This window comes from Paramisgurnus dabryanus, chromosome 1 (genome assembly GCF_030506205.2).
Source record: "Paramisgurnus dabryanus chromosome 1, PD_genome_1.1, whole genome shotgun sequence".
In the NCBI taxonomy this organism is placed as follows: domain Eukaryota; kingdom Metazoa; phylum Chordata; class Actinopteri; order Cypriniformes; family Cobitidae; genus Paramisgurnus; species Paramisgurnus dabryanus.
The window spans coordinates 1,537,074-1,562,918 of record NC_133337.1 but is presented as its reverse complement, the minus strand read 5'-3'; the positions used below and the strand labels follow the sequence as shown (position 1 = coordinate 1,562,918).

The 25,845-nt window shown below is 39.8% G+C and overlaps 1 protein-coding gene and 1 long non-coding RNA gene across 8 annotated transcripts in view; one reads left to right on the top strand and one right to left on the bottom strand.

The window, feature by feature from the left end:
- The window catches only part of shank3b (SH3 and multiple ankyrin repeat domains 3b), a 132,731-nt gene that overhangs the window by 13,725 nt on the left and 93,161 nt on the right, over positions 1 to 25,845 (top strand). For 6 of the 7 annotated variants that reach the window (XM_073815151.1, XM_073815134.1, XM_073815144.1 and 3 more), the window contains 4 exons: positions 12,363 to 12,624; positions 18,755 to 18,958; positions 19,079 to 19,150; positions 19,875 to 19,983. In XM_073815151.1, coding sequence (XP_073671252.1) covers positions 12,427 to 12,624; positions 18,755 to 18,958; positions 19,079 to 19,150; positions 19,875 to 19,983 — 583 coding nt within the window. In that variant the 5' untranslated portion in view covers positions 12,363 to 12,426. The remainder of the gene's footprint in view (positions 1 to 12,362; positions 12,625 to 18,754; positions 18,959 to 19,078; positions 19,151 to 19,874; positions 19,984 to 25,845) is intronic. The other variant, XM_073815209.1, reaches the window with a different exon arrangement.
- LOC135746947 (uncharacterized) lies at positions 9,472 to 11,429 on the bottom strand. The gene is made up of 5 exons (XR_010531639.2): positions 11,093 to 11,429; positions 10,732 to 10,819; positions 10,507 to 10,625; positions 10,229 to 10,325; positions 9,472 to 10,148 (listed from the first exon to the last, which is right to left on the bottom strand). It is a non-coding gene; the product is annotated as an uncharacterized lncRNA (long non-coding RNA).

Here is a 25,845-nt window from a genome sequence, read left to right as displayed (position 1 = left end):
ATGCATTATTTGCATATGGGTGTGTTAGCTGTAACAGATGAGTATATATGTGGTTTACATGCTTACTGAAGGCCCTGACTGAAACCCCACGGCACGCCACTGCTTATAGATTAATATTATTAGTTGATAGCCAGTGTTTTAATCTGGGAACAAATTCATACAGATCTAAAATATAGAAAAGGGGACTGACCAACAAGTGATCTAATACTGAGTTATCAAGATGCAGTTTGATGTGGTTTTCAGGACAGGGTTTAGATTAATCCAGGACTAGGCCTTAGTTTTATTAGGATGCTTATGTAGTTTTTACAAGCATACCTTACAAAAATAGTACAGGTGTGCATCTTGAGACAAAACAATGTGACTGATGTATTTATGTTAGTGCAAGCTACTTTTAGTTAAGAACTAAAACTCAAACAGGCATTTAGTCTTGAACTAGACTTAAGCCCTGTTTGGGAAACAGCCCCTATGTCTATACCAAGCGTGCCGCACAAGCCCTGAAAAGTGAAGCCAAAACGTCTCGATCGCCCCCCAGTGACTGGTCCCAGTATAGGTCATAAACCCCGCCTCCCCATGTTATTCAATGGGACTTGAGACCAACAAAAAAAATTAATTACACTTCAATTATCTTTTTTCCGAAGCTGGTTTCTTTTATTTAATTTAGTTTTTATCACGCTGATGTACATTCAAATGTTTGTTTTTAAAATAGGTTTGTGTTTAGTTAGTTATTTAATGATATAAAAACGGTGGTGTCACGTCATGATTGACAGCTGTGATATCGTGGGATATGCGCATCCTACGAGAGCCAGGGCGGGGTTTTGACTTTGCGGCTTCCCTTCCTGCTCACTACTGCGCATGACTGGTCCCGAAATCGCTATTGCGCAGACTCAAGACCCAAGATGTCAGCGCCATATCGGGACACTGGCGGCTTCACTTTTCACCAATGGAAGAGAGCGAACAGGCTTCGTCCATCTTTTTTTACAGTCTATGGTCTATACTGTATACTGTAGGAGGTGAACCCTCAAAAACTTACTAGGAATACACAATGTATACTACCATACCACAGGCAAATACACAGGTGGCATATACACTTTTAAAAAGAAAGGAGTTCAAATGTTGAAATATTAATATTTTAAATGAAACAAACATAATTATGTTGGCTTGACAAAGCCAACATACTGTTCTTCGATCTAGGCTTATTATTATTATTATTATTATGTTGGCTTTGAAAAAGCCAACATATTGTTATTGCTATTAAACTTATTATTATGTTGGCTTGAAAAAGCCAACATATTGTTATTGCTTTTAAACTTATTATTATTAGTGGTGCTTGCATTTATGCAAAGCATCACTATTATTATTGCTCATACTTATTAGTGGTGCTTGCATTTATGCAAGGCATCACTATTATTATTGCTCATACTTATTATGTTGGCTTGAGAAAGCCAACATACTGTTGTTGTACATAAACTTTTTATTATTATTATGTTGGCTTGAGAAAGCCAACATACTGTTGTTGTACATAAACTTTTTATTATTATTATGTTGGCTTGAGAAAGCCAACATACTGTTGTTGTACATAAACTTTTTATTATTAGTGGTGCTTGCATTTATGCAAAGCATCACTATTATTATTGCTCATACTTATTATTAGTGGTGCTTGCATTTATGCAAGGCATCACTATTATTATTGCTCAGGGATATTATTATGTTGGCTTGAAAAAGCCAGCATACTGTTATTGCTTTTAAACTTATTATTATTAGTGGTGCTTGCATTTATGAAAGGCATCACTATTACTATTGCAAAAATTATTATTATTAGTGGTGCTTGCATTTATGCAAGGCATCACTATTACTATTGCTCATACTTATTAGTGGTGCTTGCATTTATGCAAGGCATCACTATTACTATTCCAAAAATTATTATTAGTGGTGCTTGCATTTATGCAAAGCATCACTATTATTATTGCTCAGGGATATTATTATGTTGGCTTGACAAAGCCAACATACTGATATTGTATTTAAACTTATTAGTGGTGCTTGCATTTATGCAAGGCATCACTATTACTATTCCAAAAATTATTATTAGTGGTGCTTGCATTTATGCAAAGCATCACTATTACTATCTTGCATACTTATTAGTGGTGCTTGCATTTATGCAAAGCATCACTATTACTATCTTGCATACTTATTAGTGGTGCTTGCATTTATGCAAGGCATCACTATTATTATTCCCCATACTTATTATTAGTGGTGCTTGCATTTATGCAAAGCATCACTATTACTATCTTGCATACTTATTATTATTATTAGTGGTGCTTGCATTTATGCAAAGCATCACTATAACTATCTTGCATACTTATTATAATTAGTGGTGCTTGCATTTATGCAAAGCATCACTATTACTATCTTGCATACTTATTATTAGTGGTGCTTGCATTTATGCAAAGCATCACTATTACTATCTTGCATACTTATTATTAGTGGTGCTTGCATTTATGCAAAGCATCACTATTACTATTGCTCAGGGATATTATTATTATTAGTGGTGCTTGCATTTATGCAAGGCATCACTATTACTATTGCTCATACTTATTATTAGTGGTGCTTGCATTTATGCAAAGCATCACTATTACTATCTTGCATACTTATTATTAGTGGTGCTTGCATTTATGCAAAGCATCACTATTACTATTGCTCAGGGATATTATTATTATTAGTGGTGCTTGCATTTATGCAAGGCATCACTATTACTATTGCTCATACTTATTAGTGGTGCTTGCATTTATGCAAAGCATCACTATTACTATCTTGCATACTTATTATTATTATTATTAGTGGTGCTTGCATTTATGCAAAGCATCACTATTACTATCTTGCATACTTATTATTATTAGTGGTGCTTGCATTTATGCAAAGCATCACTATTACTATTCCTCAGGGATATTATTATTAGTGGTGCTTGCATTTATGCAAAGCATCACTATTACTATCTTGCATACTTATTATTAGTGGTGCTTGCATTTATGCAAGGCATCACTATTATTATTGCTCATACTTATTATATCTTTATTTATTTATTCTTATATCTGGACACTTTTTCGGCGCGTAACTCGTCCCACACGGTTTGTCGTAGACCAATGAAACAGGGCTCAAAATGACCGGCTTATTGAGGACACGTCTGCTATGACTTTTATAAGGGATCGGGTGCAGGATTTCCGAAAGGGGGGCGAAAAACCACCCGAAAAATCCCATTGACTTAACATTGGGCCCAAATTTAACAAGTCATAGCTCCGCTCGAGGATTTTGTAGAAACATGTGGGTTATAACATCTGAAGAAGGTGGTAGGCTCTGTAAGAACATACATCACAATGGGGTGTAAGCTGTACCCCTGGGGTGTAAGAGGCACCCGAAAATTCCCATTGACTTATAATGGGGCAGGAAACATGCCCATATAAGGGAATAAAACAGTTCCAGATGGGATATCTTTGCTTTACAGTGTTGTAGAGACATGGGGGTGGGCTCATTTTACTCAGGCATCCAATCAATCTCTCAGGATCCTTACATAGGTATTAAGCCACGCCCCTAGCAACCACTATTGAGCACCCTAGCAACATAAAATTCAAACAGTTATATCTCGGCATCCGAACATCGTAGAGACACGGGGGTTGGACCGTTTGACTCGTGACTTAGAGTGTAATCATTATGGGATGCCAATTTTTTCCCTAGCAACCAAATACAGTACCCTAGCAACAGAGTAAACAAAGCCTTATATCTCCGCATCAGAACATCGTAGAGACACGGGGGTTGGACCGTTTGACTCGTGACTCGGAGTGTAATCATGATGGGATGCCAATTTTTTCCCTAGCAACCAAATACAGTACCCTAGCAACAGAGTAAACAAAGCCTTATATCTCCGCATCAGAACATCGTAGAGACACGGGGGTTGGACCGTTTGACTCGTGACTCGGAGTGTAATCATTATGGGATGCCAATTTTTTCTCTAGCAACCAAATACAGTACCCTAGCAACAGAGTAAACAAAGCCTTATATCTCCGCATCAGAACATCGTAGAGACACGGGGTTGGATCGTTTGACTTGTGACTCAGAGTGTAATCACTATGGGATGCCAATTTCCCCCCTAGCAACCAAATACAGTACCCTAGCAACAGTGTAAACAAAGCCTTACATCTCCGCAGCAGAACATCGTAGAGACACGGGAGTTGGGTTGTTTTTCTTTTGGCTTGGAGTATAATCATATACGTTCCCCAGAATTTTGCCACGGCAAGCACCACTCACATTTTCTTCAGGAAATGTACCTATCTAGTTATTATTATTATTCTGGTCCACACTTTTTCTCACAGTAACTCCTCCTAGAGCTTTCAAGCTACACCCACAAAACTTTACAAAACTTTTAAGACTGGTACGTAGATTGGTGCTATGACTTTTCTAACTGATGGGTCCTACCGAATTCCTAAACGGGACGCTCAAACACCCCAAATTTTCCATTGACTTAACATTGCGACAAACTTTGACGGGTCATAGCTGCAAAAGCGAGAAATTTTTAGAAACTTGTGGGTTACCACATTTGAAGAGGCTGGCAGGCACTGTAAGAACATACATCACATTGGGGTGTAAGTTTCACCCCTGGGGCGTAAGGACCACCCAAATTTCCCCATTGACTTATAATGGGGCAGGGAACATGCCCATATAAGGGAATTAAAGCGTCCCAGATGGAATATCTTCACTTTAGAGTGTCGTAGAGACATGGGGGTGGGCTCATTTTACTCAGTCATCCAATCAGTCTCTTAGGATCACCCCAGAGCTATTAAGCCACGCTCCTAGCAACCATTTTGGGCACCCTAGCAACATCTCCCATAGACTGCCATTATAAAATGCCCAGATGGATATCTTTGCATCACAGTGTCACAGAGACATGGGGGTGGGCTTATTTTACTCAGACATCCAATCAGTCTCTTTGGATTCTTATTGAGGTATTAAGCCACGCCCCTAGCAACCAAATATGAGCACCCTAGCAACATAATAAACAAAGCCTTATATCTCTGGATCCGAACATCATAGAGACATGGGGGTTGGGTATTTTGGTCATGCTAGCTCCATGCTAAGTCATACTAGCTTCATGCTAGTTTCATGCTAGCTTTATGCTAATTTCATAATAAATCTTGCTAACTTCATGCTATTCATGTTAACATCATGCTAGCTTCATACTAATGCTGCGTTCCAGGCAGGTTTTTAAACCCGTGAGTTACGACTTCAAAACCACGACTCACGACCTTATGCGTTCCAGGCAGCCTGTAACTCGTGTTTTTACAACCTTCTACCGGTGAAAGTGCACTGGAACGGCAGCCAAACCCGTGACTTCCCACCCGTGAACTCGTACTAGATCGATGTACTCCCAGTTCAGAGTCGTGTGTCGTTGTTTTGAAGTCGTGAGTTACGGGTTACAGGTTGCCTGGAACGCAGCATTATTCATGTTAGCATCATGCTAGCCTCATGTTAATTCATGTTACCATCATGCTAGCTTCATGCTAATTCATTTTAACTTCATGCTAGCTTCATGCTAATTCATGTTAGCTTCATGCTAGCTTCATGCTAATTCATGGTACCATCATGCTAGCTTCATGCTAATTCATTTTAACTTCATGCTAGCTTCATGCTAATTCATGTTAGCTTCATGCTAGCTTCATGCTAATTCATGTTAGCATCATGCTAGCCTCATGTTAATTCATGTTACCATCATGCTAGCTTCATGCTAATTCATTTTAACTTCATGCTAGCTTCATGCTAATTCATGTTAGCTTCATGCTAGCTTCATGCTAATTCATGTTAGCTTCATGCTAGCTTCATGCTAATTCATGTTAGCATCATGCTAGCTTCATGCTAATTCATTTTAGCTTCATGCTAGCTTCATGCTAATTCATGTTAGCTTCATGCTAATTCATGTTAGCATCATGTTAGCTTCATGCTAATTCATGTTAGCATCATGTTAGCTTCATGCTAATTCATGTTAGCATCATGCTAGCTTCATGCTAATTCATGTTAGCATCATGCTAGCTTCATGCTAATTCATGTTAGCATCATGCTAGCTTCATGCTAATTCATGTTAGCATCATGCTAGCTTCATGCTAATTCATGCTAGCATCATGCTAGCTTCATGCTAATCATGCTAACATCATGCTAGCTTCATGGTAATCATGCTAACATCATGTTAGCTTCATGATAATCATGCTTACTTGATGCTAGCTTCATGCTAATCATGTTAGCTTCATGCTAATCATGTTAGCTTCATGCTAGCTTCATGCTAATCATGCTGAATCATGCTAGCTTCATGCTAAATCATGCTAGCTTCATGCTAAATCAGCCTAGCTTTATACTTAAACATACTAACAACCAGAACAACAAGAACTGAAAAGATAAGGTGAAATGACAATAAAAAGCTTGATTTGCACTTTTGATCCAGTTTTTCCACACAAAAAAACAAGTTTTATGAAACGATAAACTTCACAATCACCCGGTGTTTTCGCTGCATAAAATTATCTGCTTGATGCGTTCAGAACAACAACTGTACATAAAGCAATGCATCACTCCAGCACCTGACTTTAAATCCTGTAACGTTAATCCGCAATATAGATGTGTGCTTTTAATGGTAACTTGACTGACCTGCTCCCTTCTTGGCGAATATTTCTGTGATTTTGCAGCATCTCGCTGCGTTTGTCTCTCTCTGATTCTCCTTTGCGCTGCATATTTGTTAGATAAAAGCAAAAAGGCAGCGGGTTGCCACCGTTAGGTCATGTGGTGGCATTTTCGCACCACGATTGACTGACTCGTAGATTTTAAGAGGTCCATCATTTATTCATATCATATTATTTCACATATCAACCGGAGCTGACTGCACGGCGGGTCAGAACAGCCGCCTGGACAAAATGGCCAGACCGCCTGCACACACCTTGTACTACTGATGTTCACTCTGCTCGGCCCCCCTGCGGATTGAAAAACGCGCTAAATCCATGCTGACTCAGATCAGGGGAGGAGCCGAAACTTGACGCAGCATGCTGAAGCCCCCCTAAAAAGGGCCTAATGACGCCCCTGAACATCATATATGTATATTATAACAAAAAAGAGTAAGCACGCGACGCGGCTTCTGTCATCATCTGGCCAGTCAGCTCGTCTCGCAAACTCTGACAGAAATAAATGAAATCTGACACCTGCTGCTCTGTGACGTGACGCGCGTTTAGCTCCGCTAAAATTCAGTCAGCAGACACATTCAGTTGTAAGTGTTTGCTCTCTCTAACGAAACTAAATGATTTAATTACACGAAAATATCAAAACGATGGTGAAAGACGGTGTCGCGGTGGGCAAGTGATCTAACCGGTGAGAGGCTGAAGCACCGGTTATCACCGTTTCACCGACTATCGCGGCAAGCCTAGTCTGTTAATGGAAAATTAAATATTAAAGGAATAAATTACAGTACTCAAACACAATCTCCATTAAACATGCAGCAGTCTGCTAGATGAGTCAGTAGTCTCCATGCATCTGTAACTATATGTGCCAATAATTGTAGATAGTTTTGCAACTTTTGTTACTGCCCAGCTGGTCTCTGTGGAAAACACCACCTGGCTAGGAGGAAGGTTAAGTTTGAGACCACTGTCTTACTCTTTTCGGGGGGTTTCGGCATCCTGTTCTCTATGACAATGTATGTTATGTAACCAAGGACTTCCCTTCAGTATCTGTGGACAATAGCACTTGAGTATCTGAATTGTGTGTGATAGCATTGGAATGAGTGAGTAGGTGGGCACTACATGTGGCCAGCTGTGTTAACTTAATAGTATGGTAAAACAATATGTGCACTCTCAGAAAAGAAAGGACATAACTGTACCTTTAGGGGTACAATGGCTTGTCACTGGGCCCTTGGCAGAGGGTACAAATTTGTACCCTTGTGATTTGTACCTTAAGAGACCAGTTTTGTACCTCTGGTGACAATTTTGTACCTTTATTTAACAGTACAAATATGGACCCTTCAAAAAGGGTACAAAATTGGCTTTGACAGGGTACACTCATTGATTATGGTTTTAAAACTTATACATATATCTCAATCTAAGTACTGTAAACTTTAAATTATAAGTGCATATGCAGTGTTTCCCATACATAGGCTCTACTTGGGCGCTGCGGCCAGGTAAATTGCGACCCGCCCAAGTAAAAAAAATCACTTTACGAATTTCCGTATTTCTGAACTCGACTGGATGACCCGTGTTTTGGAGAGAGAGAGAGAGAGAGAGAGAGAGAGAGAGAGAGAGAGCGAAAGAGAGAGCGCGAGAGAGAGAGCGCGAGAGAGAGAGCGCGAGAGAGAGGTGGGGGTCGGGTGAACGTGAAGATGATGCACGCGTCATAAACTCATCATCCAGCGCGGCAAACTGGATCAACTGCAGCAGCAAATACGGAGCAGCCAGGGAACACACTGCGACCAAAATGGTCGCATATGCTTATGTGCATATGTGTTTATAGCATCTAAGTTGGCTTCATTTTGCGTGCAAGCACGTTGTGTCTCTCCGGTTGAGTGTCCGTTCACGTGCTCTCTGTTTCTCAATGAATTGGGCGCGACGCGAAGCAACCTCAGTGTCACATTGTATCCTTTCATGTTTCTGAACTTGAGCAGAGTTTTACCATTAGAGGTCTTTCTTCACTGAGGACGCGGGACCCGTACGGTTCCGGGTTTATATTTTAAATGGTCAGATGGGTCCGGGTCGGTCCTAGTTCATTACTTCGGGTCCCAAGTCTGATTAATATTGTGTGTAAAACCCGAGTCGATCGGAGAACGGCCGTGAGCGCTACCGCGCTAAAGCTCGAGTGCTGTTTTAGCGTGCCTCCGGTTTCTATGGCGATAGCAACTGGCTCTTGTCACGACCACGCGCCGCTTCATTTTCTTTATCCCATTTTTTAATAGTCTTACTATTAATAGACAATATCTTTACTAAAATCTAAACAGTTTGCACAGAGATTGTAGCAAAAAGCAGTGCTAATACTGAATGAGCAAAGCTCTAGCTGACTCAGGATATAAAAAACGCAAAGCTGTAATGTAAAGTCTGTCATCGGGACAGCAAGTAGACTTTTAAATCTGAAATAATTAGTGGATTAAGCTTTTTTTAATCGGCAAAAGAGAAATAGAAAGCAGTAAAAGTGCCTATCTTACAGAAGTTATTACCATTATAACATCAGTCACATTTATAATCTATAGACCTGCACTGTCTATATAGGCTATAGTATACATAGTATTGTATATAATTGAGTTTGATAAAAGGGGTCATCAAATTGCTTCATATATCAGTGCAAAAACATCAAGTTTTTTCGTGGTGCTTTGACAAACAGTGTCAGCTTTGTTGATGGCAAAAAATGTTTGGGGTGGTTAGATTAATGATAATGTGAAATTAATATGAATGTTTTATAAATCAAAGGATTGTGTTGTGTCACACATTATTAGTTCTTTGTTACATGTATAGTAGACCATTTTTTGTCGGTGGATAATAATGATTGCCCTTTTCACCAGCTACCACCACAAGTAAATTTCAGATCTGTGGGAAACACTGCATATGACTCAATATATTTGTGTTGGTTTAGCCAATCGTTCAGCGTAAAGGTACATTTTAAACATTAGTATAAAAAATGATAACAGAAAAGATAAAATACACAGTTTATTGAACAATCATTTATTTTACAAAAGGTTTAGATATAAAACAGAAGTGTGCTGTTCAGTCCAAATTCACAACATTAAAAACTAATATTACATTTACACTTTACTTATGAAATATATCAAGTATTCCTTTATGACTTTAACAGACTGTCCAAACAGGAATATTTTAAAATAAAATCAGTGTGCTGTTCCTTAAACCAAACGACATTTAAACATTTTTAACAGGGCCACATCTGTCCTTGTCAAGCAGTGAGAAACACACAAATATAATTTTTTTTCCCTGATAAAACTGTGGTGTACTCACAGCATAATGAGTAAATGAATAGGTCCATATGAAGTAACATTTCTTTAGTTTTTCTTGTGTTAATGACGGGTGGTAGAGGATAGTCAGTCAGCCTCCTTAGTGGTAAAGATCGAAAACTGCTCTGGGCACGTTCATACTTATCTGTGAGAAAACACAAAAATATGAATACATTTTCCACTGACAGAACTGTGGTATACTCACAACATAAATAAATGTGGTACCTTTAAAGTTTTTGCGTGTGAATGATGGTTGGTCGAGAACAGTCAGCCACCCTCAATGGTAAAGATCCAAACTTGCGCGGGAAACGTTTGTGCTAAACTGTGAGAAAACACACATAAATATGAATTAATTTTCCACTGTTTGGTTGAGCAGACAGACAGACAGTCAGTTAACGTTAGTCCTTACTCAGAGAGAAACACATAAATATGAATTATTTTTCACTTACATAACTGTGGTGTACTCACGCAACATAATAAATAAATAAATGTGGTAACGTTACCTTTAAAAGGATTCTGTGTAACTGACTTTTGACGTTTGGTGGCAAGTAGACCGTCTGTCAGTCAATCTCCCCCCTGACTGAGAGAGATTCAAACTTCCACGGGAAACATTTGTGCTAAACTATGAGTAAACACACATAAATATAAATTAATTTTCCACTTACAGAACTGTGGTGTACTCAAACAACATAATAAATAAATTAATAAATGTGGTAACGTTAACTTACCTTTTAATGGTTTCTTGGTAAGACGTGTAACGTTATACAGTCTGTCAGTTAATCTCCCCCTGACTGACTGAGAGAGATTCAAACTAAACTGTGAGAAAACACACATAAATATGAATTAACGTTATTTCTCCACTTACATAACTGTGGTGTAGGCTACTTAATGCACATTAACCAGCTCATAAAAATGAGTCTGAGGAGTATGAGGCAATAGTGCTGTGTCAATATCGCGTTGACTCGTCTTATACAACTTTACACAAATAACCGTAACCGAATCAGTATTAAAATGAAGAGCCACGACAAACAACACATTTTTAAAGTTTAAAAATGTTTTAAAGATGATGAATGAGTTTCCAGTGCTTACCTGTTAATGTTCTTTAAGTGTCTGTCGTCCTCCTGCGCTGCTCTGTGAAACTGACTCCGACCGTGAGATGTGGGGGGATGGGCGCGTGTCAAAATAAAAGCGCGGTTTTTTTTCGGTGTGTGTGAGGGATTCAGTTATTCAGTATTTATTCAGTTTAAATAATGGTTAATCAATTGCAGTTTTTGAGTTCATATCACAGTTTTTATTAAGTGAAATTAACTTTTTTTTAATTAAAATTTAAAATTTAAATTAAAAATTAAACACACTGTCAATGAACTGAAGAAAACTAATACTACTTCAATACCCATGTGTCCAACTAAAGGAAACAAAAATTGACACAATAGTTATTTACGTTACTCACCAGATTTACAGCAGTTGTAAATGGCAAGAGGCTGTCTCTTAACATTGTACCTTATCCTTTAAAAGAAATGGTACAAATATGTACCTTTTAATGCTTGGGAACAAATATGTACCTTTTTGACCCTCAAAAAGGTGCATATGTGTACCTTGAGGTCCAATAATGAGCCCTATGGGGTACTTTTGTGTTGATTGTACCTTGGGGGACAGAAATGGACCCCTACTGTACCCCTATTTCTGACAGTGTGTGTGTTACTGTGATGCGGTACATTTCTCTGAGCAGCTTCTAGTATGCAAGGGAATGTTTGAGATATGTATGTGTGAAGCATTATGTTCCAAGTGCAAAATGAATGTTAACAGTCGAGTGTGTGTGACTTGGATGTGACCAGGATGTAATCCCTGTGATGCAATGTCTCTAACAGAGGGAGGGATGGAGGTGTATATTGTGTGTCTGTGTGTGAATCTGCACAGCTGTCTTTAAAAAGAAAGTGCTTGAGCTATGGTTTAACAGAACAAGCAAAGTGCTGAGTTGCCATGGCAACTTGGGATGCAGGGTTCCCTCACTTTCCATTATTCCCAAGTGGATCTGCTTCACAGTGTCCATGGCAACCACTCACAACCAATGGAGTTTCTCTCTTTTTCTCTCTCACATCCAATATTCTGTATCTCAATTTGTGATTTGTGTTAAAATGTCATCTCCATGCTTATGTAAAGACTTCATTAGCTGGTGCTCTTTCAACTCTATTACTCACAGGCTGTACATTCAAACACACTTTAAAAGCATTGTTACATGCATCTTACTAGTATACAGATGTATAAAATAGCAGATCTCTCAAGACAAACCTTAAAACTATTTGCATCAGAATGAATGACACTGAAAAGCAGGTGTGTGTTTGTGTATGTTGTATTGTAGGGTTGTGAGGCTGGCGTGTTGAGCAGAACGCACACACACTCACATAGACATACACTCCCAGAGCATGCCTATCAGTCCACCTGCCGAAGGCAAACATGAGGCTCTTGACCGGCTACGGCAACAGCACGCCCCTACCAATGGTAACCACGGAGATGACAGCATTCGGGCCTCTCCTGGGACTAAATCTACATCCGAACCTATGGAGGATCTCCACGGAAACGCAGTTGTCATCCGCATTGGAATCCCTGATTTGCAACAAACGGTCAGTGCCTTCTCTTTTTTTAAAAAAAATCATCATCTATTTACACACACGCACGCACGCACGCACGCACGCACGCACGCACGCACGCACACACACACACACACACACACACACACACACACTCTGGTTTCCATGTTTTGTGGGGACATTCCATAGACGTAATGCATTTTATACTGTACAAACTGTATATTCTATTCCCCTTACCTACCCCATTCCCTAACCCCAACCATCACAGAAACCATTCTACTACCTTAGATTTTCAAGAAACATCATTCTGTTTGATTTACAAGCATGTTTCCTCATGGGGACATCAAAATGTCCCCACGAGGTCACAAAAACACTGGTATTCCTATCTTTGTGGGGACAATTGGTCCCCACAACGTGATAATTACCAGGTACACACACACACACACACACACACACACACACACACACACACACACACACACACACACACACACACACACACACACACACACACACACACACACACACACACACACAGGCATATGCAGGCTTACTCGGTTTTCTTGCCTTTCCTTTGAAATGGCTGCACTGCAGTGCTGGAGTGGAGCATGGCAGTGATTGGTAGACGCAATGTTGTTGATGCTGTGTGTGTGTGTGTGTGTGTGTGTGTAAGGGGATTGTGAAAGAGACCTGTGCATGCTTGCATGTTTCTGTGCAGGCGTCTCTGGTAGGCTAATTTGTACTGAAGGATGCCACATTCTTTACCCTTCACCATTATCCTATATGTATGTACATGTCTAAGAGGAAATTATGAAAAATTGGGTTTCGATTTAAACCCATAAATAAATAAATTTTTAGTTTAATTGTTTAAAACTGAGCTGTGATGTAACTCTATTATGTAGAAGAAATTATAACTTATTCTTTTTCAACTAGGTCCCTGATAAAAATAATCAGATATGCTATATACTGACCACTACTTTGTACTTAAAGTCAGTTTTTCTTGGTTCCATTACAGTTTTTCTCAATTGCTAAAACACTAAACCCTATTGTCTGAACCAAATGCTCAGTTGCCTGAACCCACTGATTGAATCAGCCATTTTTTTTGCAAAACCATAAGCACTTTTCACCTGTTTAGACACAACTTGCCAACACATTTTCATTGTAATGCACCCGTGCTGCAAAATGGTGAAAACAGGTGACAAAAGTCAAACACAATTAAAGCACAAGTTGAACACAACAACTCAAAAATAATCACACTTGTGTCTAATGATATGAGGGAACATATACAGTAAGCCAGTTCAGAAAGCACTGGTTTGTGAGGCCCTACAATGGATAGATATCTGTGTGGAAGAGTTTGTGTGAGAGGAGGTCGAGGTGGTCAGCGAAGACAAAGATCAGTAATATCTGATGAAATCAGAGCTACTGTAATTGACCATGTTCTGCATAAGATTTCTGTTTTGTCTTTTTGTACAAGTGCTAAATACACAATTTGTTTTGTTTGCAACATGCATTTAGCCTACAGTAAACAATCAACATTTATTTCTCAAGCTTCAAGGGATAGTTCACCCAAAAATGAAAATGCTGTCATTATTTACTCACTTTCATGTTGTTACAAACCTGTATAAATGTCTTTGTTCTGATGAACACAAAGGAAGATTTTTGAGAAATGTTTGTAAGCAAACCATTCATGGGCCCCATTTACTGACATAGTATACTTTTTCCTACTATGGAAGTGAATGGGGTCCATGAATGGTTTGGTTATAAACATTTCTCAATATATTTCGTGTTGTGTTCATTAGAACAAAGAAATGTATGTGGGTTTGAAAAATGAGGGTGAGCAAATGATGACAGAATTTTCATTTTTGGGTGAACTATCACTTTCATGTCCTGGGGCCGTATTCACAAAGAATTTTAAGGCTAAAAGTAGCTCCTAACTGGCGAATTTAGGAGCAACTCCTAAAAATAATGGGCGTGTCACTCCTAAATTTAGGACTCCTAATTTTTTTCACTAAGAGTAATTCACAAAGCATTTTAGCCCTAAAAGTAGCACCTAAGTCTGGGACAGCTTAAAAGAAGTCGAGAGGACTGCTAATTCACTAAGACCTATTCACAAAAGATCTTAAAATGCCTTAGGTGCTGATCCTCCTTAACATGGACAGTTTCACCAACTCAAAAGCATTGCACATAACACTTAAAAGCACACTTTAATGTAAGCATATTGTTTATGACATTTGTTTCTTAATTCATTACATTCATGACAAGCAGGAAGTTTTTTAGAATTACATGAAACAATAATGATATTAAATATTTAATATTATAGGCATACCTGTTGCCATGCTAGTCTGTTTAAAGGCTGCAATCTCAACCCTCTACTGCGATTGTAATGCATATACCACCGCCTCTCGCATTCGTCCGGGGTCCGCGACATAAGCGGGAATGTTGCATTGATCTGCAACAAATCCTCTCCCCAGTGATGCGCGGGTTGATCCGAAATGAGCGGATGCATGCGGTCACCCGCGGTCACGAGTCATCCAAAAATATTTTTTATGATATTCGGGTCGCGTTCGGTCAGGTCGTTTGAAATAAAGATGGCAATTAACTATTAAACAATTACTACTTAAAAAAAATGCTGGCCAGGGAGCGGGTCGGGTACACTATTTATTTTTTATTTTTTGCGGTCCGAGTTGCGGGCGGGTTAGTTGAAAACGTTGGTCGGGTGCCAGTTGTTTTGTACATTGACCCGCGCATCACTTTCTCGCATGTCTCACGCTTAGTTTTGCTTGATATCTCAGTGCCGAATTTCCCTTTTATTACGTTTCTTTTTTCCAGCACCAACTGGGCCAGCAGCAGTAACTGATCCTGCATCCATTTGGGCTTTCTTTTTCGTTTTGGCGAGTTCCACCATCATTTATTTATTACATTAGGCAGGCTTCTTTAATATGGGCAACATTTCCTTGCTTTAAGTAGTCTATTTAGGCTAATAGGATGTACATTAATCAAGCAAGTGTTAATGCAATGTCGTTTTATTATTAGGCAATTGGCGGTTTTCATTTGCATTAGGCTTGATTTAATTTAATTTAATTCACGACTTTTCTTTAATATATGCATTTCGATGGCATTACTATTATTATTATTTTGTATAGGACACAGACATATTTCGATGTTGTAATTCCATGATTTGGTGCGTCTGTGTTATGTTCCGCATGACAGCCCTGTCATCTAACAACCAATCACCGTGGTCATTGCGAGGCAGCTCGTGCATGAGAATTGACGTCATCCGTAGCAACGAAGACTCACTCTTAGTTTAGGAGTAATCATTTTTCCTTACTAAAAGTAGGTCTGAAAGGCGTTGTGAATAACTTTTAAGAGAAAACTCCTAGCTAAAATCTTTTAGTGCGATTTAGGAGTACTCTTAGTGATAAGATAAAATGCTTTGTGAATACGGCCCCTGAGCAAGGCCGCCTTAATGCACGGGCTTACCTGGGCTGAAGCCCAGGGGCCTCTCAAGTTCAGGGGCCTCCCAAGTTCACGTTCATATTGTTTTGTAACTCGTCAGGTTATCTGTCAATCACTCTAACTGCACGTTACATGGCTGCTGATTGTTCCGTGGTAACTTACCTTGAAATAAAATATCAGACGTAACAGATTTTTCTATTCCGCGTAATGTAATTAAGTGCGCGTTGTCAACTTGGCATTCCTGCATGTTAGACTGAGTGTGACAGAGAAACAGGAAATAATCCACCAACAAATGAAAGAGTAATTTCTGAAATTTCATAATAAGCACTGCAGGTCTCTCTCTCTTTCGCGCGCGCGCCCGCTCTCTCTGTGCTCGTGCAGCTGTCTTGAGTCTCTGGCATGCAGAAGTCTCTCCAACTGTGCGCAAGATACTGTGCCGCGGCCGCCAAATAAAGAAAGGAGTTCCCGAACATATTAATGCTGTTTGTTGTTATAAAGTTTAAGTGTACTCGCGTTTATATCAGTGACGCGTGCGCAGCCGGAGCGATGTAGTTTGACGCGACGTTAGCTCACAGTACACACATCTGTTGGTTTAGAAAGACGACGCAACGGTACATGTGCAAGTCAAAGCGCGACAAGACCATCTCAAATGATCATCCCCTGATCGCACCATTCATATTTATAATCTCATTATCTAAAGATCTTATATACAGGTATCCCTGTCGGTTTTGTGCATATTCATACATGTTCGTTTTACATGCGTAGTATGCATAAATACTAAATACAATGCATACTATATCTTCAATAGCCTACTAAATAAATAACTGATTAAAAAACAAGATTCTGTCTATAAAGACGTATCTTTTGTTAACATTAATGCATTTTCACTTTAAAACTAACTTTAACTTCTTATATTTTTAAAACTGTGGTGAGCATTTAGTTAGTGAGTGGCAATTTTCTGCAAATTTGTATATTCCAAAAACTACAAAGCTTATAAACATATATACTCTCACACATTTTGGTTTTATTTTCACCACAAGTTGCTGTGTGTGGTTGTTAAATAAAGTGTCTTGTGTTTATGCTCAAGTGGGCTCAGTGATATGTTAATAATGATATTATGGTGTTTTCTGGGTCAAAGAGGGAAAACTCACTGTTGTATGTATTGAAAGAAACTAATGCATTTTGTGATGTAGATTACCTAGATATTACACTTATTTTTTTTTAAAATGAGACTATAAATTGAGGGTATGGGGGGCCTCCAAAACATCTCAGCCCCAGGGCCTCACATTGGGTTAAGGCGGCCCTGCCCCTGAGCATTGTGTTTTCTATTTTTCTATGTAGTGTTTAGTGACTGTTCCGTAGTGTTTTTAATTTTGATTGACCCGGGGCACGATTTGACAACATAGTTCAGTTTTGAGCACAGATTGAACTGTTTTGAGGTTTTGTGAATGTAGCTTGAAAATTGGGTTTTGTGTTCACAGTTTAGAGAAAAGGAGAGCAGCATTCAAGAAATGTTTCTTAGAAATCGAGAAAAACTGTAAAGCAATACTTCATCCAAAAATGAAAAAGTAGGCAAAATTTTACTCAGGTGTACAGTATAGACTTTCTTTTTTCAGGCAAACACAGTTGTAATTAAATTAAATAATATCCTGTATCTTTCAGCTTTATAATAATTTTGAATAGAGCTCAAATTTAAAGCATTTTAAGAAAACATTTATATTTCAACATTTATAAACTACAGACATACACATCAAAGCACCTTTAGGCAAGCCTGCAAGTCTAGCATTAAAATGAAATAATTTGAATCGACAGCCTGTTTGACAACTTGTTCTTTTGTTGGAAAATGTATTAAGGTTTTACTGTGATTAAAATATTATTTTATAGGTGAAGGCAGAGATAAAACATAAGCTGTCACTAATCATTGTGACTCCATTGGTAGAATACAGAAGGTTTACTTAGGTAATCTCCCTAAGTGAAGTATCTCTGTACACATGTTCATAAGAGCTGAGGTCAGTGAAAGGTTGACCACTGACCTGACTACCTAATTACAAAAAGTTGCATCACTCCAGAAGACAGGTGACTAAAATTTTCATTTCGGAGTAAACTATTTCTTAACACAGCAATAAAAATGTTACCTAAAATAGTAAAACATTACTATTTTACTCCCAAAATCCTATTATTTTGCAAGTTTCTTTTTCTATTTAAAAAAAATAGGCAATTTGCCAATTTTAAGTGATATAATAAAGTGAAAATCTGCTCATCTTTATTGATTGTGAAGAATTGCACAAGTCTCTGTCTTTTAAATGACCTGTGCATTTAAAGTCTAAATCCAGGTGAAATTGGAAAGAAAGTGTTTAATGGATAATAGATAACAATATTTTATAGATGTGCAGCACTCAGCTGTAATAAATATTCTGAAAGATGGACAATTGAAACATGAACCATTTAAACTACCTGGCCCATTCAGATCCAACATGCACTGGCTAGTGCAGGTTCCTCAGTCAGAACCTTGGTGCTCAAGTGGTGATGCAGGTTTAGTCCAGCCTCCAAATAGCTCTGATACCTCTCGTCTCATTCTGCCAGTCTGTATAATAAAAAAAGAGAAAAAAGTTCTGTTTAATTACTTGACCGTCATGCCTGAACATATAAAGAGCACCTTGTTGTACTATTACTTTGTGAGTTTGTTTTGTATTTTTGTTTGCCCTAGAAATGCCTGCGATTGGACCTTGAAGCTCCAGTATGGGTTTGTAAACAGCAAGTTCTGGTCACTTTGACACAAAGTCTGACTGATGTGCTTAACTATGGCCTCTACCTCCCTGCCTTTAATGGGCGTGCCGGAAAGTTCCTCGATGAGGAGAGATTGCTCAGGGAGTACCCTCTCCCTACAGTCACGCCTGTACCATACTTAGAGGTAGAATTAAATACAGACACACCCATCCCATGAAGGCTCTCAATTGATCATGTTACTAATGGATCATGTTTTTATGAAATAATTCTTACTTCACTTATCAATTTATTTATGTGCCTTCAGTTCCGTTATAAGAGGCGTGTTTACACTCAGAGCCATGTAGATGACAAGCAACTGGCTAAATTACATACTAAGGTAACATTTAAGATTTTAATTTATTCACACACAGCAGGAAGTAATGCAGAAATGTGTGGTCAGAGCTTGTTTACTCCTGTTGATGTGTGTGCATGTAATTGAAAGCACTTGCATGTGAATTCATCTGACGGAGCTCACAGTCACTGTCAGAAAAAATGGTCCCAAGCTGTCACTGGGGCAGAACCCTTTTTAAAAAGGTCCTAATATACCAAGTTAGTACAGATATACATTTGGTACCAATATACCTCTGAGGTATAAATATAAACTCTTCAGGTGCAGAAGTGTACTTTTAAAAGAGGTACCTCTCAGTGGGACCATTTTTTTGACCATTTCATTCAAAAGCTTGAATGCTTGACTATACAGAAGACACAACAGTACAGACAAACAAAGCACACTATACCCTTTGAAACTAAGTAAACAGGATTTTTTGCTACTGTAATCTTTATGACTTTTACATGTAATAGATCAATGTAATGACCCTAACAACTTCTCATGATTTATGAGAGAAACCACTTCTTTTCCAGTCCTAACCAATTCAGTTTTCAACTAAGATTACATTTTGTTTCATTTAATGGTTCATGTGCACTAGGGAGGTAGATCTGCATAGTAAATGTTACAGTACATCTATGAAGTATGCTTAACTCTCTATGATTTTCTGTTTAATGTTATCTAAAATGTTGATGGGTTAACAATCCAAGGCCATGTGATATCCTGTTGCTTGCAGGCCAATTTAAAGAAGTTTATGGAGTATGTACAACAGAGGAGCGTGGAGAAAGTCTGCCGATTCCTTGAAAAAGGGCTGGACCCCAACTTTCACGATACTGAGAGTGGAGGTGAGTTTTTCTTTCAATAAGGCTGCATTTGAGCAGACATGCTTTGACACGTTCAGCTGTGATGCTGATGCGGGCTCACGTCACTTTCAGACTGGCAAGATATTTTAGTTTCTATTTTTTTCCTTCAAAGTGGATGCAATATAAATATATACTGCCAGCCAGGAAATAGAACACACAAGTAGTTCTTCTCAAGCTATAGCCTTATGCAGGAAACACTGATTAATCTTTGATAAATTATGTAATTAACAATGTTAAAGAGAAACACCATCATTTTTCAATATTTTACTATGTTCTTACCTCAACTTAGACAAATGAATACATACCTATCTTTTTTCAATGCATGCACTTAATCTTTGTACAGCGCGTCATGAATGTGTTAGCATTTAGCCTAAACCCATTCATTCCTTAGGATCCAAACAGGGATGAATTTAGGAGCCACTAAACACTTCCATGTTTTCCCAATGTAAAGGGCTGTTGCATGATTTGTTACAGGAGTAAGTCATATGCTTTATGCTGATGATTTGGTGGTACTGTCTCCTTCCAGTGCTGGTCTGCAGCAACTTCTTAGAATATGTTCTCAATATGGACTTATGTTTGATATAAAATTTAACTCTTTGAAGAGTGTGGTATTAATCGCCAGAACCAAAGAGGATATGAAGTGTGCCTATCCCTCTTTTTCATTGGCAGGTGAACCTTTAAAGGTTGTAAAGAAAGTTAAATATCTGGGACATGTGATAAGAGATGACCTCTGTGATGATGATGATTTGCAGCGTCAGTGTGGAAAACTGTATGGGCAGGCAAACATGCTGGCACGCAAATTTCACATGTGCACTCCTGATGTTAAAATCTCACTCTTTAAAACTTATTGCACTCCATTGTACACGTCCCACCTGTGGTGTAATTTTAGTGAGTCAAAAATGAAAAAACTCCAAGTGGCTTATAATGATGCACTGAGAATTGTGCTTAAAATTCCTAGGTGGAGTAGTGCCAGTGCAATGTTTGTGTCTAATAATGTGCCCACTTTTAACGCTGTCTTAAGAAATTTTATGTATAGATTCATGTGCAGACTAACAGGATCTAAGAATATGATTATTGTGTCCTTAGTTGATGTTTCTAAGAGTGACACAAGGTATACGTCCTGCTTTTGGAAACATTGGACCCGTAGCCTGTATATGTTTTAATGATGCTTTATTTGCTTCATTCTTAATGTTTTGTATGTTTTATTTTTGTATAGTGTTGTCTCTATGGACCTTTGTGTCTTGAATAAAGTTGATATATATATATGGTGGCATATAAAAATTGAGAACTATGGCGGCACTTAGTTTGCAGCACTTTGACCTCGGGCAAAGTAATATTGATGGTAGTTTGAGCGAGAGGGTGAGTAGTCAGGACATAGGCTTAGCTTGCCTGGCCCCCCAGTGGCTAAAAGGATTTTTATAATATAAGTTATATTCCAAAACAAATTTACATATTAATTTAGGTTTTCATAAATTGTAAAGCGTTACTTTGCAAGATAATTTGTAAAACAATTGTTTATCTGTTAATTATATGCGTATTTATCAAAACGTGGTGATCAGTAACGTCACTTCAGTGTTTCCGCTATATGCGTTCTGCCCGCCACACCTGCGGTTGTGGCTAGAAGGGATACAGCAAACGTAATATCGCTGTATAAGCACTGTTTTATCCTAATCCTTATCGAATAACCTAATCCTAAACACAACATTTCACAGGAATTAGGCTGTAGCTGTATCTCATTTAGCAGGACCACTGTTTCATGCTAGTACTACCTCCAAATCTTATCCTAAACTTTTTGCCATTTGCTATATGCCTTCTGGACAAAACCTACGGCTGCAGCTGGCAAAATGAGGCTACCTAATGTCCGTCCTGCCAGACTGTCTGTCTTAAATAGAGAAATAAAATCCTTCCTTGATTCGCATTGTTCACTCATTGATAAATAAATAAAATATAATAATTTTCTCCACGGGTTTAGTTTCATGTGCAAACAGCATTAAATCAACAGAACATGATGATTATGTCTCTGTTTGGAGAAAAAATAATAAAATAAATAAGCCTACACGAAATATGTTTCACCTGAATCAGATTAACAAAAACTAATTAACCTATGTGATTTTCTGGCGTGCTCCAAAACCGACGCAGCAGAAAGCACATGTTTTTTAAATGATTTTTTTTAAAGAAGCACAATCTTCTCTTCTTATTCTGAGTGTGCACAAATAAAAGTACACCATTTACAGTTTGGAATGTTGTTTTACTTGATCTATATGGCCACAATTTAAGGTGCAAGTTGTGGTGCAAGCTTATCATTGTATATATATGTTCACCGGCACGGATAGGGGCGCAGTGCAGGGCGGCAAGAAAAGCCATAAATCTTTTTATTTAACATATAAGAGAAATTAAACTTTTTATTTAACACATTATTTTAGTTTTTTTGGACATCCTCCTACATGGAAAAAAACTATGTAAACATATGTTTCAATATAGGTTTTGATATAGGTTTTAAATATATGTGACATATATAAAATTGGCCGTTTTCCTATATTATATGTACATATATGCACATATATGTTAACCTAGATATTAGTAAAATTATTAAAATCTGTAGCTGCTAATAAATTAAACATAAACAAAGGTCCAACCAAGCTGTTAAAGAGCTTGAAACAGTAGCTGTTAAATTGTAAACCATATTTTTTATTTTTATACTTCTTTTACCTATCTTCATACAAGAAAGAATAGACCTTGTAAATGTTTTGGGAAAACGTCTCGGTTACGGATGTAACCCTCGTTCCCTGAAGGAGGGAACGGAGACGTCACGTCGTGACCGACGAATTGGGAACTCGCTTAGAGAGACCAATCTGCTTCGTTTACTACTAAAACGCCAATGAACTTGGCATTGAGATATTTGCATAATGCTGGCGCCGCCCCGCCAGGTGCCTTTATAAGCAGCAGGTGCAAATAGGGAAATTAGCTTCTTTTCGCTGAGAAAGCCGGGAGAAAGTGACCGGTCGATAAACAGCAGGGAGCAGCCCTGTGGCGACGGGACGTGACGTCTCCGTTCCCTCCTTCAGGGAACGAGGGTTACATCCGTAACCGAGACGTTCCCTTTCAGTCGGTCACTACGACGTCACGTCGTGACCGACGAATTGGGAATCCCTACCAAAACGCCACTGAGGGTTGACCTCTTCCAGTGTCTGCGTAAAGCCCTCCGGTTCCACTTAAGGAGAAGGAGAATTAGGTTTTAAGGCAGAAGGCCGGGCACTAGATGTTCCTTAACCCCACAGTAGTGCCAGCGACTGGGAAGCGCCCTATCTGAGCGGTATAGGGACGCTGCGGAAGCCACCGCCCCATTAAGGGCTATTGGTGGGCGAAAGTCAACCGTAGTTGAGGTAAAAATGACAGCCGTGGCTGTGTAAGCAAAGCAGTGCTCTGCTAAGGGAAACGTGGGCTGGTAGGATTAACCCCACGGAAAAATACTCACAAAGGAACCCGGTGGGACACAATGTGGAGCCCGAGCCAGACACGTAGGTTCGCGAGGATACAGCTAGTGAAAGGCTGACAGCCAATGCTCCGCAACAAAGGCTGCCAAGGCAGCGGAGGAAGAACAATTCAAACCATTACGCATTTTTGTTCTGAAGGCCTTCCATACTGACACAGTTATGAAGCATCAGTTGGAGGCTGCAAGCCGACCTGCGAGACTGTTCTCCGTGCTCCCCCTGGTGAGGAAAGAACACGAGAGGATACAGGCTCGATACGAACACTGTAAAATCTAGTGAACGTATTAGGTGTCGCCCAACCAGCAGCTCTACAGATGTCTGTTAGCGAGGAACCACGAGCTAAAGCCCAAGATGAGGCAACACTCTGTGTGGAGTGCGCTCTCAAATTAAATGGGTAAGGAATACCCTGAAGATTATAAGCCAGGGCGATAGTATCAACTATCCAATGAGACATCCTCTGCTTAGTGACAGCTTTCCCTTTCTGCTGGCCACCATAACAAACAAAGAGCTGGTCTGAGGTCCTGAGGCTTTGCGTGCGATCCACGTAGAGTCGCAGTGCGCGTACGGGGCACAACAAAGCAATGGTTGGGTCTGCGTCCTCCGGGGGCAGCGCTTGCAAGCTCACCACCTTATCTCTGAAGGGAGTGGTGGGAACTTTGGGCACGTAGCCTGGTCTGAGTCTCAGTGAGACAGCAGGACCAAACTAAAAGCACGAATCGTCAACAGAGAATGCATGTAAATCCCCTACTCTCTTCATGGACGCCAATGCTATCAGGGTCAGAGTTTTCATTGATAAAAACATCAGACTCGTAGACTGCAAAGGCTCAAAAGGGAGACCTGAAGGCTTCAGCACCATGGACAGGTCTCAGGAGGAAAGAGGGAGGGCGCGAGGGGTTTAGCCTGCGAGCGCCTCTTAAAATGTAATAATTAAATCATGCTGGCCAACTGATCTGCCGTTGATAAGTGAGTGATGAGCAGAAATAGCGGCGATATCAACTTTAATGGCGGAGGGACAGCCTACCATCTAACCTATGTTAAAGATATAAAAGCACAATGTTAATGGGCATTCTCTGGGGTCCTCGCGTTGCGAAGAGCACCGGGTGACGAAAAAGGTTTCTTTAAGCGCGTAAGCCCGTCTTGTGGACGGTGCTCGAACCGCGTCGATGGTGTTAGATACCGCTTGCGATAAATCACCTAAACCTTGCGCGCGCTCAACGACCATACATGGAAATCCCCCAGGTCGGGGCGCGGGTGCCATAATGTGCCCCTTCCTTGAGAAAGAAGTTTTTCCTCAGGGGAAATCGTCAGGGAGGGGCTGTCGCGAGGAGCATTAACTCTGAAAACCAATTCCTGGTAGTCCAGTACGGACGATTAATAAAAGGCTCTCCTCATCCTGCCTGACTTTGCACAGTGTCTGCGCAATAAAGCTCACTGGAAGGAATGCGTATTTACGCCCCCCCCGCGGCCAGGTGTGTGCCAACGCATCCACGCCGAGGCTGCCCTCGGTTAGTGAATAAAATAGGCGACAGTGGGTATCGTCCGGCGACGCAAACAGATCTATCTACGCACAACCGAACTTCTTCCAAATTAGCTGGACCGTCTGGAGGTGGATGCCGAAGCATTAACTCTCTGTGTTCGCGCACGTCTGCCAAGAACGGGCTATTATAAGTCGACGTAGAAAAAAGCAGAATGCGAACAACGCTCTCTCTCTGACATTTTAATGCCGTGACTAGCACATGGAGACACGGAGAGAGAGAGACAGCCCGAATGGTGTACTTAGTATTAATATGCCCACCCCACGACGCAGAGCGAAAAAACGGTCTAAAGCGAGGGGAGATGGACACATAAAGTACACGTCTACAGGTCTAAGGCTGCAACCGATCTGAATATTGAAATACGAGCCTCGGCGTTATCATCCAAAAAGAACACCTTCGTAGAGCCGGTGCGTAAATCAAATCGATCGTAACCCGCCGCGTATTTTGGGTACTATGAGATAAAGGCTGGAAAAACCCTATCATCATCATCTCGGTAAGGGGGACCGGCTCGAACATCCTTCGCCAACAGGATATCGACTTTTGCACGCAGTACATGTGCATCGGACGCTTTCACCAGAGTGAAACGAAAGCCCGAATTTTGGGGTGTGCCGGATTCGTAACCGAGGCGGATCGTGCGTAAAAACCAACGAAACGGGCTGGGAACTGAAGCCAAGCACCCAGGCACCGTACGAGGAGAAATAACGACACTATCGAAGTACCCGCGGTGGGGCAGCGAAGCGAGACAGGTGGGACTGCCGGTGCGTCTGCTGTGACAGCATAAACATCTACAGTATGTGTGTGTGACACTGACCTGAGCC